We start from the raw sequence: 18,411 nt of genomic DNA, 5'->3' as shown, positions 1-18,411 counted from the left end.
TACTGTTGTACAAAAAGCACAAGCTTCCGTGTCAGACATCCTGGAGGACATCTTGAGTTCGGTTCCCAGCTCTTCTATTTACCAGCTGTGCCATATCCCACAAGCCATGTTTGCCTTCTTGCCACAGTCCCGCTCGTTTAAGGGGCAAATACCAAGTGCCTGGAAAAGTTGCTATGATGGAGCAAGTGGAGTTACACATGCTGCTGTACTTCGTGGTGGCTGGACAGTAGTGAGTGGTCAGTACATATTTTTGGTTGTCACCTGCTTGTTCTTGATGGTTCGGAGGCAGTGGTCAACAGTGCCAGAGAATCCTATAATCTTCTGCAGAGGGAGAAAGCGCAGCACGAGTGGGGAAAAAAGAGGGGAAGTTTTGCAGAGAAGTGGTAAGTGGGATCTTAGAGGGGAGGCTGGTCTTGGACAGATGACAAAGGGTAATCAAGGCAGCAGGCCCAGATCTGCTGTTTCAGGAGACACAGACATTGAACTCCTGGGGACAAAGACAGCAATCTGAGAGTGGGTGTTGATTACTGAACGCCTCGAAGGCTAGACTCCATTCATAACAGTGTCTTGAGAGGTCTTCTTTTAGGAACCTCAATCTGGCTATGAATGGGCAAAATCTTGGAGGCAGAGACCACCCCTAGGGACACTCCAAGTTTTAATTATTTATCCATTTAGAAAGAAGTCCTACTGTCCAGGCTTGGTTCTGAGAAAATCTGCATGCCGCTCTTTGACCAAAGACATGCTTGCTTTCCCATCGACCTCTTTCTTGGCAGTGCTACCCCAGTTAGCCTGAGGTTCGACGAGAAAGAGTGTTTGTAACGCCAGGAAGTAAAAACACTCTGAAGCATGCAGCGGAACAGAGAAAGAATGTGTAGTTAGGACGTTAATGGTTTCATCCCAAATATGTACAACTGATGAAAAGAAACCACTTGAGAATCAATCAGTTTGCCATCTGAGTGTATACTTCTGCTTTGAATTACATAGTATCGATGTTCCAGGAAAACTGTAAATGTATTCTTTTTCTGTAATTTGAATTGTTTTCTTATAACATATGCCATCATTGACAAGATGCTTTGAATGACTGATTTGCTGTAATAACTAGTAGTACGTTTCTTACTGACCACCTCCCACCCCCCCACCACCGTTCCACTCCCCATGCCTTCCTTCCTTCTTTATATTTTCAAACTTAAAAAAAACGTTTATGATGAGCCCTGGGTGTTATACGTAACTAAGGAATCACTGACCACTACCTCACAAACTAATTATGTACTACACAGTGATTAACTGAACATAATAAAAAACACGTTTATGATCAAAATTTTGACAGTGTGATAAATATTTTTGTGATGATCATTCCCTCTTGTTTTCCAAAGTGTGAACATCAATATACCTTTACTTAACCTTTTTTATTTAAAAAGGAAAGAGAAATAATAAGACTATAGTTCTTTCTGATAAGGGTTTGGTTATGTCAGGAGTACTTTAGCCCCAAGTCATGTTCATTTCAAAAAGATTCCGACATAGGCCTGCCATACTGAATTATTTCCGTGAGCTCTGACTCTGGTATCCCACTAACAAAGCACAGGGAACTCCAGACTCTGAATGGCAGCCCCCTTTCCCCTTGTGTTGAGCAAGTGATGCCATGTGCGTTTCTCCCTCCTCCGTGTTAGATTGGGTATACTACTGGGCCCAATGGAGCTTTCTCTTAAATTTATATTCTGTATAGTCTTCTGCTGTATCCCATGACTCTCTCACCCCAGCCCACCCAGAGAAGGGACAGGGTGTGATGCCATCCCCATCTTTTTTTTTTTTTTTTTTTAAGATTTTATTTATTTGACAGAGATCACAAGTAGGTAGAGAGGCAGGCAGAGAGAGAGAGGGAAGCAGGCTCCCCCCTGAGCAGAGATCCCGATGTGGGGCTCGATCCCAGGACCCTGGGATCACCACCTTAGCCGAAGGCAGAGGCTTTAACCCACTGAGCCACCCAGGTGCCCCGATGCCATCCCCATCTTAACAAGAATTCCAGATCTGCCATGGAAAGGATCCATTCTCCAGGCATGTTTCCTTAGTGACACGTGGGCACAGTGACCCAGAGATAAAGGTTACTATTCAGATATTGTCACAGACTGGGAGTATGGACAGAGGATGTGAATGACTCCTTAGATTAGGTAATGCTTCCTTAGGTTTGCTTCTATAGCTCCATCAAGAAACTCCTTTGTGGATTGTCAGCCATGACTTACTTGTATTTATAGTCCCAGCATCTTGTAATATGACCTGAAGTTTAGTCAGTCTTCAATATATTGTTCTTAATGAAAGGGTATCTGTTTGTTGGCATCAAGTCGAATTTCTTTGATTTGAATTCTCTCCATTTTTGCTGGGTGGGAATTTTTCAAGAACCAAGCAAGAGTTCATTAGACCATTAGAAAATGAGGATGAAATTTTACCCAAGAGAATTCCATGTGTCAAGAAAGCAGAGAATTCTATCATAGCAGATTCATATGGTTTAGAGAATAATGGGAGACTAAAATCTCCCACCCATCTCTGCCACATATAAAAGTAAAGCACTTAGAGCATAGGAAGTGAACCAGTAACCTCAAGTGACATCCAGCTAGCAAGATGTATTTTATTTGGTCTGTGTGGTGTTTTATTTTTAATTGAGTTAATTGCCAGTGCTAAAAGAAAACAGATTTCATAAAAAGCATCTCAAATATCAGATGGCCATCTTTCTCTGAAAAATGGGAAAAACCTGGCAATACTTGAGTTTGCATTTTTTCTTGACATTTGACTGGCTCTTATTTCAATGGGGTATTGAAATTGCCATAGCCCTTGGCCCCATCTGTCCCATTGCCAAGAAACTGAGCACCAGCAGCCATTCATCCTCATACTCAGAGCTAAGCCTGACTTTCTTTTTCCTTATTTGCTTGACTTACCTGGTCCCCACAGGATTAAGCTTGAAGATCTTGTTTAGAGCCTTTGGGTTTAAAGATCTCAGATGATGACCCTGAAGTTTGGATATTTACTTTGTGGCTATAAAATATATGCGTACAAAGGAACTTAGGAGTCCATGAATAAACATAAACTCATTTTGTTCATCTGTACATCTTCAGTGGTCGATTTCTCTGCGTATCCTATCTTATTTATAACACCACATTGCCATGGAAATTCACTGCTGTACTTTCCACTTCCCAGCTCTCCTAAATTTTACTCCTAACATTTTCAGAGCCGCTTGTACAATGTGCAGATTTAGTGTAGTAGCAATCTCAAGTGGTTTTGTAACATTAAATATTAAATAACTTTAAAACTGCAAACAAGGGAAAAATAAGAAGTCAGCCAAATCCTGACACATACATTTAATAAAGAAGCAACAAAGAGTCTCTCATTTACAGGACCTGCTGCTCAAACACTGGAGTAGAATCAGGGCCTCCTCTACACCTTTATTTTCTTCAAATGTACTATGGAACGTCTCCTAGAGTCATACTGTGATTTAGTAGTCTGCCTCGCCATGGGCACTGGCCCCTGCAGGTAATCCTAACACTTCATTGAGAAATCATTTATTGGTTGCCTTTCATATGCCTGCTATATACACCTAGTAATGGTGTATAGAACTTTGTATATAACTCAGCCTAGTGGTTGTGTTATGGGACACGTGCTATGTGTATGTGTTGAAAGGCTATTTTGTATACATTACAAGGATCACCTCATTTTAAACCCCACCCCTACCCTTTGAAGTAGGGGTTATTGTCTTCCTTTTTATTGATGAGGTTACAGAGGTTAAGGGAGTGCCCAGGGTCACACAGGCTGTATGGAACTAGGGATACAGAATTTCAGCCCCGGCCATGTGAACCCAGCCTCCCTCGTACTACTCCTGAGTAGATCTAAGACACAGAGCTTTCTCTCAGAGCTGAAAATCCATCTGGTTGTTGGTCACTTAAAAGATAACTAGCATATGTATTCTTTAATATTAGAGCAGTATATTACAGAGACAAACACTTCTGCCTGTGTAGGTGGAGACCGGAGAAAACCTCAGAAAGGTCACGGTAAGTTCAGTCGGGTAAAGAGGAAGAGCAGTCCGTCCCAGGAGAGGAGAAGGGTAGGAGACGAGGTACTGAGGCATGAATGTGAATGGGCTATTCATGAGATGAAAGGCAGCCTTGATCCCTGGGAGATGTAATATTTATAGGCAATACATAGAGACAACTGTGTCTTCGTTATTTCCAAAATTAGGGTTAAGATTAAATCAAACAAACAAAAAGGTAGAGTTCACGTACCGTGGATCAGGAATGAAATTTGTTCGGGTCACCCTAAAGAGGTGATCCCAGGCTTGATCAGGGCAATATTTGATTAGCTTCTCTCAGCTAAGGGAAGGATAGGGCCACAGAGACATGATTTCCCTGTTGTAGAGGACATTCTGAGATGCAGATTGGCTGAGTATGGTACAGCACTGAGAGGGAAAGAGTATTGGCTTCTGGAAAGACTCGCTTTCAGTGAAAGTGCCTCAGGCCGTTTTAAGATCATCAACTTCTCTTGTTCTGTTTCTGTGTATTATAACCGGTCTGCTGATTATACTCTGGAATTCTTTGTAGATTTGCCTATCGGAAGAGAAGCTGTCATGCATAACAAAAGAAATATTCTGGACGGTATGACTATTCTCTTTCTCATGATTAAATTAATCAGTTGACACCTTGGCTTAAATGTCTGTCTGTGGAATTCAGTGAAGTCTAGCCCACCCCAAGAGAAAGAAAACTAGATGTGTTGCACTGGGGCAGATCCTTGGGGAGGGTGGGGAGTAGGGGTGAAGCGAAGGGAATAAATGAAAGGAATATTTCCAAGTTCGAACTTTGAGATTGGATGACTGATGGGATATAGTGGTTGAGGAGAAGGAGGCATGAAGGATAGGATGCTGAGAGGATAATAATGTCCTTGGCAGAGATGGAAGGTAGCAACAGATTGGATTTCTGGAATAAAGATAACACACGTTTGATTTTGAAGTTTGAGTCTGTGGTGCCTGTGTTGGTGGAGTGTTCTGCCTTTTGGGTGTCTGGAGTCATGAAGCTGGTTAGATGTAGCGACTGCACAGCAGAGGGGGAATGGGTGAGTTCAGTTCCAGGGAGCGTCTGGAGTGAAAGGGGCTGAGGATGGAAGCCAGGGTGTCCCTGACATCAGAGAGGAGCACAGGCAGTCTGGACCCGGAGGCAGGGGAGGCAGAGAGGTGGGAGAAAAGGGTGAAAGAGCAGAGCAGCAAGGATTAAGCAAAACAAAATGGCCAGTTTTGTCAAAGGCTGTAGGATCAAAGTAGAAGACGTAGACTTCAAAGCTTCAGAGGTCAAAGACACCTTAAATGTCTCCTTACTTCCTCAGAAGAGAGTGTTCAGGTTGTCCAAGATCACCCTGAGGTATCTGGGTGTGATTACAGTGTTTCCTTTGGGGCAATCTCATGCTTGTCCCATGGTCTCTTGTTTCTTGCTCCTAAGAATAGCTTTGCCGTTAGTGTGGAATACTGTGTAATCGCAGCTGGTAGGAGAGATTATGCTGGTGCTTCAAAAGTGGGCAGCTCACTCTCCCCTCATTCCATGCTCACAGGGAGAAGAAGGTCCTACTTATTTATTACACAGGGTGCTGCCATGTGACTATAGCTGGTGTGTGGCCCACTCCTTACTCTTTCAGTCAGCACACAACTTGGATGGCATCAGCCAGTCAGCCAAGAATCTCACTGTGCGTGTTAACTGGGCTCAGTTCCGTGAAACGGCTTATTCTCCTATGCAGGAGTGCGGGTGACTGACTTTTTTGGGAAAAACCTCAGTGATGACAGATTGTTAATCCGATTATGTCTTTTTCTGTAAGAGAGGAATGAGCAAGAACATCCTCCTTTCCAGGTAGAAGATAATAGGTCAGAAGTCTGTATTTGTTTCTGGCTGGAGGATCCTTGACGTTCATGGATTTAACTTTTATTCGTACATATGTATACACATACATAGACCTGTATGTATATACACATAGACATATATTTACATAATATACATGTGTGCATGTGTGTTTACACATATACACATACATCAACGTCTATATCTATATGCAGAAATACATACTCTTCACAATTTAAAAGTCCAGGAGGAGAATGTGGCAGTGAATAGGCTAAAGGAGTTGAGGGATGAGAGGTGGGGTGGGCATAGGCAGAAAAAAAGATTAAGAAGAAAAAAAGGAAAAGATCCAGGAGGTAAGATGTGCTTTTAAATGTTTGCATGGGGAGACTGGTATGTCAGGGCAAATAAATTACGAATGAGCCCAGCCAGCAACAGGCTCCATTCCTGTCCGTCTCTCTCTGTTTAATCTTTTTTTCCCCTTCCCACTGAATGCTAGCAACTCTGATAAATAGATATTTTACTCCCCAATTTCAGATGAGGAGACCAAAGCCATTTTATACTAGAGTCACAGGCAGGATTCAGGCATAAGCGGAGGGGCCCCACTGGTATTCCTGAATCGGATCTGCTCAGCCCCACATCCAGTTATGAGACGTGTATTAGAGCCTGAAACTGACACCAAACAGGGGGGTAGCAAAGGTCACACTCGTTTTCTTCTTAAACTCAAAAGTACATACATTTTGAAAACTTCAGTAGCATTAGTTCCTGTTTTCTGCTTTCTTGTACAATCCCAGCATCAGTGCTGAACAAATAGCTCTTTGTCTTCAGTCTGCTTTCATATTAAAACACACACACACACACACACACACACACACACATACAGAGACTATGAAAGCACTTGATGTTCAAGGAATACATAACATGAGTTTGACTCTTAGATGATGATAAATATTTGGCTGTTTTGCTTCAACCACATGCTTAAGAAGCATGACGTTTGCAAGTGCATGCTCCAAAGTCATATCGACTGAGTTTATTTTTAGCAACAGTGGAGCAATCTTGGTTTTATTCCTTTTTTTGATCTTTATCCTAGACAAGTATTTGTTGGAAAATGTGTATTTATCTTTTTTCTGATTTCCGCAAATCATGGCCATTCACATTTGAGTGCAAATGGACTTCAAGCTCACAATTTTAAGTTGAGTCTATATTCAACGGAATTCTGGGAGCAAGGAGAGATTTTATGGGAAGAGTGAATGACCTAACAGAAGTGTAATTTGGAGACCCTGATTTTTGGCAGGTGTTTTTTGTGCAGCTTGTGGGGGACTGGCACTGGTGTTGATGAGGGACAAATGCTAGTGACACCGAATTCTAACTTGCCAGGTGTTTGACAAGAGAAGTCAATCCGGAGAGAAAAGGATAGACACCAGTACAAATTGAAGAAAGAATCAACGTAATTTAACCGCTAAGTAGAGCTTATGAACAAAGCATAAGAAAAAAACATCCTGATGAAAGTAGTTAAACCCAAGAAACTGAACACAGTAGACTTAGAACTAAGTATAAAATGCAAATGATATTTCCAATGGCACTTTGGCCCTAAAAGTACAAATGTAATGACAAGAAAAGAGTATAATTAATTATGATGCCGAGGAAAGGCCGCTTGCTTGGGGCAATGACATGAAGAGCAAGTCCTTCATGGTTTCCAGGTGTGGGAGAAGGGAAAGACAGTCATTTCATGTTTTTACTGAACCTAGTTCTTATTCACACTATCTTTTTTCTAATGAACTATTTTAAAATACAGAGACTGATATAACAAGGACCCACTCTGCTCTCTCTAATCCTGTTTTAACGAATTAAAATATTACAGAAGCAGCTGAAGTTCCCTGGACGCCCCTCTTTGTTCTCCACCCTCCAGAGAGCATCTCTAACTTGAATTTGGTGTTTTTATTCCCTCCTTTATTTTTATGGCATGCATATATGTGTATGTGTGCGTATGTATAGGAATATATACATATATATGTATATAAACACACACACATATATAAATATATACATATATATATATTTTTTTCTTTTTTTTTTCCCTTGAGAGAGAGAGAGCACAAGCAGGAGGAGGGGCAGAGAGAGCGGGAGAAGCAGACTCCCTGCTGAGTAGGGAGCCTGATGTGTGGGCTTTGACTCCAGGACCCCCAGATCATGACCTGAGCCAAAGGCAGATGCTTAACCGACTGGATTTAGTGAAGACTATTCTACTCAAATTAAGTCCACATTTGACCTGAGAATGAAAAGTGAGTAGGTTTGACTTACTTCGAATCTCAGTGACTTCGCATTGCTAAGTCTGTTGCTTCTCAAACAGAAACAGCTGAGCCTTCAGCAAATGAGGAAAACCATTTGGAATGACAGTAAATTATTGATGGAAGTAGCAATAATTTCAGGAAATGTTTGCTTTGAGGCTAAAACTCAAGTCTGTGTGATCAGTCCATGGGACAAATAACATCTTTTCTCCTAACTAGGGTATTTCATTGGAATCCTAAACTAATGAAAGTTTTGAAAGCTATTTGGGAATTTAGATTATATCTCAGAGTTTCCAAAAAATGGCAATTTTCATCTTCCCTTTATTTCGTTCTTTAAGATACATGGGACATTTTCCAAACTACAGTCAATTTACTTTTTTCCCTAGTTAATGAACATCTCTATTGTATGCAGGTAATAAAGTTAGTATCCCAGTGACAGCTTGAAAGGAGAATACTGACCTAAAGGTCATGTTACAGCTTAAAAAAAAAAAAAATCTCAGATGAAACCTATCAGTTAACTAAGTCTTAGGTCAATCCCTCACCCACTTTCACATACTGTATCCTGAAGGTGAAGAAAAATAAAACTAATCCTTGGATGGAGGCACTTTGGCTAAAAGCCTGTGGAGCAAGAGAAAAATAGGTCTGTATCTGCATCATTAACATGAGTCATTGATGTCTGAGGGCTTTGTTAGACCTATAATTGCCAATTAATTAAAAGGCCTTACTTTGTTCTACAAACCAAAAATCCAGCCAAACCACCAGTCACCCAGAGTTCTGAAATCTGTAGGTGGCTTTGTAAAAAAGTTAGGTGTTGGTTTAATTTCCAAAAGTCTTTATTTATACACTACTGAACATCATTCTGCCTCCTCAGAGAATAGGCTGTGTGTCAGGTATCCGCTGAGTATTTTCTGGAACTTAGGATGTGGTCATCCATTTCCAGTCTTGACGTTAAGGCCAGAGGGCCACAAGATATAGACGGAGACCTAGTGTGAAAAACAGGGACACACGTTTTCTTTCACCAAGTTACTGAGAATGTAGGGGAGTGGCACAGTTGTCTGGACCCAGTGTTCTCATCTGTAGAACAAGGGTATGGATGGACTGTCTCGTTGTTAAGAACAACCCCAGGGGCGCCTGGATGGCTCAGTGGGTTAAAGCCTCTGCCTTCGGCTCAGGTCATGATCTCAGGGTCCTGAGATCGAGTCCCGCATCGGGCTCTCTGCTCCGCGGGGAGCCTGCTTCCCCCCTTCTCTCTCTCCCTGCTGCTCTGCCTACTTCTGATCTCTCTCTGTCAAATAAAATCTTAAAAAAAAAAAAAAAAAAAAAAAAAAGAACAACCCCAGTTACGAGGAAATAAAAAATGGGGGATGGATACCCCTGATTTGTGTGCACAGAAATATGTTGATGTTATAATGAAATACCGGCAAGAGCAAACACTTGGCTTTGGTGAACTGTTTTCCCACTTAGGGTAAGCAGCACATGTTCTCAGCACCAACTCTGACCAGGATTCTGACTAAGTCATTGCACTTGGAGGGCGCGCTTTATATACGCAGGGAAAGAAGGAGACAACAGAGTGAGTCTTACTTGCCCTCTTGCCTTAGCATAGAAGAAGAGCTGAAATGGAGGTGGGCAGCTGTCAGAGTAATTCCACAGGTTTTGTGTTCATGTGCTGAGAGAGAGTGAGCTGTGGAGGAAAGTTGCTCATAATACAAAAATAAGTTTTATTTTAATTTTGTATTAAAGTAAAGAGATTTAGTAGTGAGAAGCATGGTCTCTGGCATGAGCCTGCCTGGATTCAGATACCAAATTCACCACCTGCTACCTGTGTTCTTAGGCAAGTTACCTAAGTCCCCTCTCCTTTTATCTGCAAGATGGAAACGGCAGTGGCATCTGCCCGTATGGTTCTCATAAAATGTAAATGAGATACCACATACAAAACTTGTAACGATGGTACCACGCATAAAGTAAGTGTTCAAGAAATGCCTGCTCTTGTCATTTTTTAAAAGTAGATAGGTGATCCTCAAAGAAAACCTCGTTAAGTAGAAAGACAGTTCACCTTGTAAGGATGACTTGCTGTTGAGCTTGAAACCACAATTACTTCACTTCAAAACTTTGTGCAGGTGAACATGTCAGATATAATACAGAAACCCCTTGGAAGGGTTTTAGAAGTCCAGTTGTACTTGACTGAAGAAGTGATAAAATACAAATATGTTTAGGTTGTAGCTTTGTCCATATCTTAGGAATGTCATCAGCTCTGAGTTTTTAGTAGAGAAACAGGAATTTAATCTACTTTGTACTTTGAGGTGAAAGGGTGGGTTTATGTATTTTAAAGTATCACTATAATAAAATCTACACTAATGTATTTCAAAATATATCCTGCTCATTTATCATAATTTTACTTTATTTGTAATAATTTACAAGATATGGTGGCATGATTTATATTAAATCTTAAATTTTATGGAAGGAACAATAGAAGCTGTACTTCTCTTCATGTATTTGATAAGAAATGAGTTAATCTGGGCGCCTGGGTGGCTCAGTGGGTTAAGCCTCTGCCTTAGGCTGGGGTCATGATCCCAGGGTCCTGGGATCGAGTCCCGCATCAGGCTCTCTGCTCAGCAGGGAGCCTGCTTCCCTCTCTCTATCTCTCTGCCTGCCTCTCTGCATACTTGTGATCTCTCTCTGTCAAATAAAAAAAAAAAAAAAAAAGAAATGAGTTAATCCTTGTTTGTGATAGTTTAGATGATGGAACAGCTAAAATGAGAAATGTCTCAAAAATAATGAATTCCATACTATATGCTAAATTTTTGTACTCTGTGCCTTAGTTTTGTACTCAACAACAATATTTTCATATTTTTCATGTACATTATTTCAGTGTTGACTCTCTTTGATTCCAAATTACTACTATGTTGATAATTTTTAAAATTACATTAGCAGGAGTGCCTGGGTGGTTCAGTCGGTTAAGCGGCTGTCTTCAGCTCAGGTCATGATCCCGGGCTCTTGGGATCAAGCCCCACATTGGGCTCCCTGCTCAGTGCAGAGCCTGCTTCTCCCTCTCCCTCTGCCTACAGCTCCCCCTGCTTGTGCTCTTTCTCTGTGTCAAATAAATAAATAAAATCTTTTTAAAAATTGCATTAGCAGTATTTGGCATGTCTTCCCCCTTTCTTATTTATATTTTTGCACAGTTCCTAGAAATAGCTGATAACATTATTAGATTATGAACTACTTTGGTTAAAATAAACTTTAAAATACATAAAGGGAGTACCTATACCTTTAATAAAAATTCAGATGTCAGTTTAGAAGCTGTTCTTTGCAAAACACAATGTTTGCTTTCAGGAATACAAAGATCAATAAGGCTCCGTTTTTACCTACTTGGAACTCACAAGCAAGTCAGAGGTTTGTGGCTGTGATCAAAGATGAGGTAGAGAGGTAAAGAACACACCATCGGAGAGAGGCTTATCGTGCTTTCAGTGTTGCAGCATTCGGAAAAGGTAGATTCATAGACTAACTAGCATTTGACGTAAATCCTGAAGGAGGAATAGTATTTCAGCAGGTAGAGAGGATGATTGGCTAAAATGGAGAATGGCCCCCGGGTAATTACTGTTGACGTTAGCTGACAAGCTCTGTATTATTTTAGCTGCGCTGGTATTGAATAAAAGCACCAGTGCAGTCCTTCCCTGTCTCCAGTTTTGTAGGCACCCAATTTCTCATCAGGAGAGAGAGACTCCTCATTATGTGGTGTCCATTAACGTCCCTTGAATTAAAGATATGATTTTCGCTGAATACACGGTCTTCAGTGTTCAAGAGTATTCAGTTCAGGAAGAGGTAGCATCCCATAATGGGTAAGAGCTAGGATGCTGGAACCAGCCCGCCTAGTTTCCAGGCTTGGCTATCTCCTTTACTAGCTGTGTGACCTTCAGCACTTTCGTAAGCCATTTGGTACTTGTTTCCTTCAGCCAAAGAAAGGGAGAGTGGGCATGATGATTATAGTACCTACTTTGGTGTTTAGAATAGTTTCACTAAATGACTTCCCATCTGTAAAGTGCTCGGAAGAGCTCCCGGAATAGGAAGTACGCCGTGATTGTTGAAAGCAAAATGGCGGCGTCTGCCTGCCTTGCTCTGCCTAGGCCGGTGTGCTGAGTTGAGCACTGAGGCTGCTCTGGGTGTTTTCCCTGCTTCGTCCTCCTACAGCTGAGGATCCTGGTGCCGTTCGTGACCCCTGGCAGGAAGACACAAGAGGTCAACTCTCCCTACTTTCATGGCACATTTTAATCGTCTTGATTTTAACAAAGAGCCCTTTCAGCCTTGTTGTCTAAGGACAATAAACCAGACTCAGTGGGTGGTCATTTTTACTAGCTTTCCATTCTAATTTTCGGGTTTGATGGATATAAAAGGTTTCCATGTCCAAACAAATGTAGCGGAACACATTGACTTCTCTAGGCAAAAGAAGTGCACTGTAATTCTGTGGAATTGGAGAGGGGGCTTTAGAGTCGCTGCTGGTGTCCGGGTTTTGCCACTTAGCAACAATGTAGCAACTCTGCCTTGGGCAACCTAATCCCTAGGTTTCTGTTTCCAGTAGAGGTTGCTGCCTTGCTGAGTCTCCTCTGAGGGAGTCTTTCTGGCATCCTGGGGTGCTTCTGAGCATTGTCCACTGACAACTGAGCATCCAGCTTTTTGGTTCTGCTAACCAGGCTGACACTTACTTTCTGCTTTCCAGTCCCCCAAAAGAGGGGGTGGTGGTTCTCGCTCCTGTTTCCTGTGGCCTTGGGAACTGATGCTTCACAAAATGCCTCTTCTGCCTGTTCAGTGCTACCTTCATGCAAGGCACAGAGGTCATTTATTTTTACCATCTTTAACCAGGCGTTAGGTTTTTAAGAAAACCTTCTTTAACTATATTTCCATTATTACCGTAACAACAGTGTCTTTTGAAATTTCTCTGTATGAATAAGTCTAATGCTTCCCTTCTTCATCCCTGCTTTCTAAATGAAAATCCTTATAATCTAAGGATTCATCCCCTGGTTATTGTTAAATATTTTATATGAATTACATTGTCCCCGAAGGGCAATAGCATTTAATTTGCCCATGAAATTTAGGGCAATTATTTATGTTGCTAACCCCAGTTGTTTTATTCCAAAATTAGGCTTTTTGAATCCTTAATTTTTATTTGTATCTTGATGGGTTGGAATTAAGCTAAGTAATATTTTAGTAGAGGTTAGTAAGTATGGTATTTTCAGAGCCTTGGTCTGTGTGAGACTGCTTTTCCTCTTCCTTCACAACTGAAAGGCAGTTTGGCTGGCAGTGGCTATCTCTGACTAAGTCTTTTCTTTCTTTTGTAGGATAGTAATACAGGGGACAAATTTAAGTCCAATTGGACACTTATTTCCTTGATGGTAACTTATTTTCATTTGATTTTGTGTTGACTTGTTTTTGCTTTTATGCCTGGTACTAAAGAATTTTTTTTTTTTAACCCAAGGATTCAAAACTTCTGTCAGAATATGGCTTTGACTTGATATAATTTGAAATACAATTTAGTCCTCTTTTTTCCATTCAGATTTTGTTTTTTTTATACAGTCTTTGATTATTCTATTTCAGTTCTGCCGTCGTGTTTTCTCAGAAACAACTATAATTAGACTTGATTTTTCTGGTCCTTCAGATCTAGTCTTCTTTCATCTATTGGTTCCTTTCTCTGGTCATATGGGGCTGTTTGTCTTCTACATCAATGATTTGATTTTGCATAGTACACATCTCCATTTTTCTCTCTCCCCCCATGTGGGTAATATTCTGTCCCTTCGTTTTAGAATCTTTGTACTGGATCTTTATTTCACTTCGATTCTCTTTTTATCATACCCGGTAGTCATTTATTGATTATGGCTTTCTACTTTGGTCTTTAAGGGACGTGTCTTCTTGTATCGTATTATCAATGCCAAATACTTTTCTAAAAATTACATCTGGTTCCTCTAGGGAGTTGTTTTTAGGAGACAGGTCTTTCTTTGACTCTCCAGCATGCTCTTTCTTCTTTCCGTATTTATGCACTACTTCTTGGTAGACCTATGTTGACATTTAGCTCTTACTTTTATTCCTGAATTTGGCAATATCCACCGAGACCCGCTCACAGAGAGGGTGCGGGGATTGCCCTGGGCCCCACCCCCTCTCTGCCATCCTTTTGTTTGCTATTAAAAGTCTTCTTTCAGATCTCAGACCTTGTAGCAGTTCATGTTTGCAGGCCCTGGCCTATTTTCTGTGGTCTAGAAGAGTTTTGTATAAAGCAGCAATGGCTAATGCCTTGTTTTTCATACTCTCTGTAGGGATTATTAAACGATGCTAACCCCCAGAATAAATACCATCACAGATCATCTTGTCTCTACATCTGCCTTTCTGCAGCTGAAACCCCGGGATGCTACATATTTCCCTTTATTCCCACTTACCTTTTAAAAGTAGCAGTCACTAACCGATAGGGTGGGGGACTCTCCTCCTGCCCCAAAAAGCCTCATAGCGGAGAGGAGGTTTCTGACCATACAGATTGTTGCATTTGTATCCGGGATGGTAGAAAGCAGAGAAAGGGAGATAAGCTAAGATTTTTCTACTTCCCTCAGGATTCATAGCTTGTTTTTCTCTGCCCTGAATTACATCATTTTAAAAATCTAATTTTATTGTTTGTTTTCTGCTGTAAAATTCTCTGATTCCTGCTATAGGTTGAAGGCTATATATATCTCTCTCTATATATCTATCTGTATGTGTGTGTGTGTGTGTGTGTGTGTGTATATATAGAAAGAGAGAGATAGATATATCTGTATAGGCATATAGATATATATAGATCTTTCTCTCTCTCTCTCTCTCTGCACACACACACACACACTTTTTGTGGTTGTGTGCACCTTTATTTACCTCTTGTTTTATAGGTATTTTAGTGGGAGGTTGGGGGAGGCTATCCATCAGGAGGCTGTAGCTAGACATCATTTAAAACTGTAATTTATATGAAACTACACAAATAAAAAAAAGTTATTATGCATGTAGCAGAATGCTTGAAAATTTTGCTTCCTGCAGGTATTTTGTAGAAATAAACTCTGCCTTGTAAATATTCATCACAAATTGTTATTCAAATGATGGAAGCATTGGTGTCCTGTGTTAGAACCTAGATCTTCTGAAAACTGGGTCAATTTAGTGAGGAAATAAAATGCAGGTACATTAAGTGATTATAGGAATTCCAATGACTTCCATAAAGTTTTTATTATACATAAAAATTGCCTGATCACTGCCTACTAACAGAAGAGTTTTAGAGCTGAAACAGCTGTTATAAATCATTTAATATGGGAGTTGCAAGTTCGGTTGCCTTCAGAGGCCAGAAAAGTGACCCGTATATGCATGAAGTAGGTTGATTTAATACATTGGGAAGTGGAAGAGACTGGAGACAAGTGGAGATTACTTGTGCCATCAAATCCTTAGGTTGTATTATCAAAAGAGTGTAATATAAACCCACTCTCTCATTAAAGAGGTGAAACTGAGGTCAAGGAATAATAGATTTGCCCAAAGTTTGGAGATTCTGTGTGCCTGAACCAAAACCGACTACATAGTTGTAGTGCCTAGTGCAAAATAAAATGTGGGGTCTCTTGTTCAGCAGTTATGAAGAATTTCAAGATAGTGCCAGCAAAACATTAAAACCAAGCGTGGGACCCTGTTGTTGTCACTTACAGTTCCTGGTCTTCACTTCTGATCTAGAATTTATATATCCAGACAGAAAGAAACATACAAGCACTCCCATCCACAACCACCAAAAATCAGTAATGGAGAAATGGTTAAAATTAAGTCCTTGACTTTGATACTATAGTAAGTGAACCACCTTTACCTACAAGAGGGCTTTTCTGTATCATTTGCAAGTTTTCATTCACTTATTTTACTGCTTCCATCCGTTTTTATTATTTCTTCCTGAATTCAGGTCTTATGAATTATTAGTTGAAGATTTTCAACCCTGAAGTTCAAAGCTCTTCTCTAAATGTTAGTTCTGGTTTGAATTCCAAGATGTTTGAAAGGTCAGCCAGCCTAGGATTGAAACTCTGAGGGACACTTGTGTCTGCTGTAGGGTCTAACTCAGCTCTCAGAGGCCCCTTACCATTATTCTTTTCCCCTTACCTGCAGAAGCTGTCATTTTTTCCCAGAATATTTTGTATGAAATTTGAGTCCTCTCCTAAAATCACCTCTTCCTCCCTTCCCTCTCCACCCCCTCTTTTTTTTACCTTATTTGAAATTTTTACATGGCTTGCAAACACATGAAACAATTTACCTCCTGACTGATTGAGGTTGACTAGTCCCTTGTTGTGTTCCTTTATAACTTGTAAGCCATAGAACTACTAACAGCACAACCTCAGAAATGCTAATGAGTGAAACTTAGCCAGCTTTCAAAGGCATAGCTATTCACAGTCAGAAAATATAAGAAATAATACTGGGTGTTGAGTACTAGGGTAAACCATACATACATATAATATATAATTTATATAAAGTCTTTATATTTACACAAAGTCTTATGTACATAATTTTAAATTTTCAGGTACCTCACACTAAATATTTCACTGTAAATCCCCTAAAAACAAGAACATTCTCCTACATAGACTGTAATACAGTTCCCCCACTCAATAAATTTAACATTTATATAATACTGATATCTAATTTAAGACTCATATTCAATGTTTTACATTGTCCCCATAATTTTTGATATTGTTAAAAAACATTTCCTAATCTATCGTCTGTTTATTTTCTATGCGGACCACTTTACAAAATCTTTAATTTTGATATCAAATGCATGAATTTTCTTCCTAAGTTGAGGTCCTAAAGGTCTTATTTGGAAGTTTTTGCCTATCCCCAAATTGCAAAGATCTCTTCCACCAATTTCCTTTGTTAGCTTTTTAGTTTCACTTTTCAGATTTAGATCTTACATGTAAGTGTGGTTCATCTTTGTAGAGGGTAAAAAGTAGGGCTTCAACTTTTTTTTTCTCCCCTGCTAACATCACCACTGTCTACAGAAAGTCTTATATTTTAAGGCTTACACATTGAATCATTTAAAATTGAAAGAGAACCAAAAATGGTTTCCCTCACTAAAAAAATGAAAGTCTAACTAACAGCTAGATACACAGTTTGGGGTGGTGTAAGGCTGTCATTAGCGGTCGTGTATTGGGTGGATGACTTAGATTCCAAGTGGGTTCCTTTAGCAACATCCACGAAGATGTTGATAAGTATTTGTTAAAAGATGAAGGAAAAAAATCTTACCTGATTTAACAGTACTAAGGCTTTTGTTTTTAAAACAAGTATGAACTTCAGTTAAGTCAAGCTGTTTACTTAATATCTGAATTAGACAAGGAATTCAAAACAGTCTTATGTACCTTTGTATTGTTGAACTGTATTCCCATGAGTGATTAACAAGAGGAGATGCATATGTTGGAGAGAGATGAACAGGGCAATACAGGGCAAATACAGTAACTGGAAGAAAATTTGTTATGAATTATTGATATTTAAGATTTTGCAATAAGGCATCCATATGAGTGTGGATGTGTTCAGCTAACACAGTAATTGCCCATTAAACTTAATCCCTGGTTGGAGCAGTTGGGGGGAGGGGATTTAATGGACTTTCACTCACGTGTTGCAGAATACTATGCTGTGAAATATATAAACTGAATGTCATAGAATGTTTTTTTAAACTTCTACAGGTGGAGATTTTCATTTTCCCTTTATGTATTTACCTATGGAGTCCGGTTCCTAAAAAAGGTAGGATCTGCCAAGTTACTTTATATAATTGTTACATAACTGTAAGCCTATATCTCGTTTTTTGTGTGTGACATAGTAGTATTTTAAATAATCATAACAGGCGTCCTAAGAACATTTGTGCATTTTTCTTTGGCTTATAAAAATATTTGTAGTTTATCCTTTATAGTAAATATTCTTTTAGGCATATACCAAAAATATCTTTGAAAATAATTTATTTTGCCCATGAAAGATGTTGCATGTCCTCTGACCATTGTAGTTGTTATTTATTATTTCTGGCATTAGGAGCCTTATAAAATCCATGTGATGCGTTGAAAGAGGTTGAAAATTTCCATGTCACACAATTGAGAAAAATCAGTTGTTGCAATGTGTGTTATCATTATAATCTTCAGCAACAAAAATTATGTTTTAGTGTCTTGCATAGCTATTAACTAGGCAACACCAGCTGCTGGTGGAAAATGGAGTTCCTTTCATAGACTGTGTTTCACCTCCTGGTCCTGTGCTAGTCCTACATATGCTGAGGC

The 18,411-nt window shown here is 39.9% G+C and overlaps 1 protein-coding gene across 1 annotated transcript in view; it reads left to right on the top strand.

The window, feature by feature from the left end:
* The window catches only part of CERS6 (ceramide synthase 6), a 308,042-nt gene that overhangs the window by 148,973 nt on the left and 140,658 nt on the right, over nucleotides 1-18,411 (top strand). Inside the window, exon 4 of the mRNA XM_080798654.1 lies at nucleotides 17,833-17,890. Within this exon, the coding sequence (XP_080654780.1) occupies nucleotides 17,833-17,890 (58 nt within the window). The remainder of the gene's footprint in view (nucleotides 1-17,832; nucleotides 17,891-18,411) is intronic.

This window comes from Martes martes (assembly GCF_963455335.1).
Source record: "Martes martes genome assembly, chromosome: 3".
In the NCBI taxonomy this organism is placed as follows: Eukaryota; Metazoa; Chordata; class Mammalia; order Carnivora; family Mustelidae; genus Martes; species Martes martes.
The sequence above is the reverse complement of the archived record's forward strand: the minus strand, read 5'-3'. Positions and strand labels throughout refer to the sequence as shown.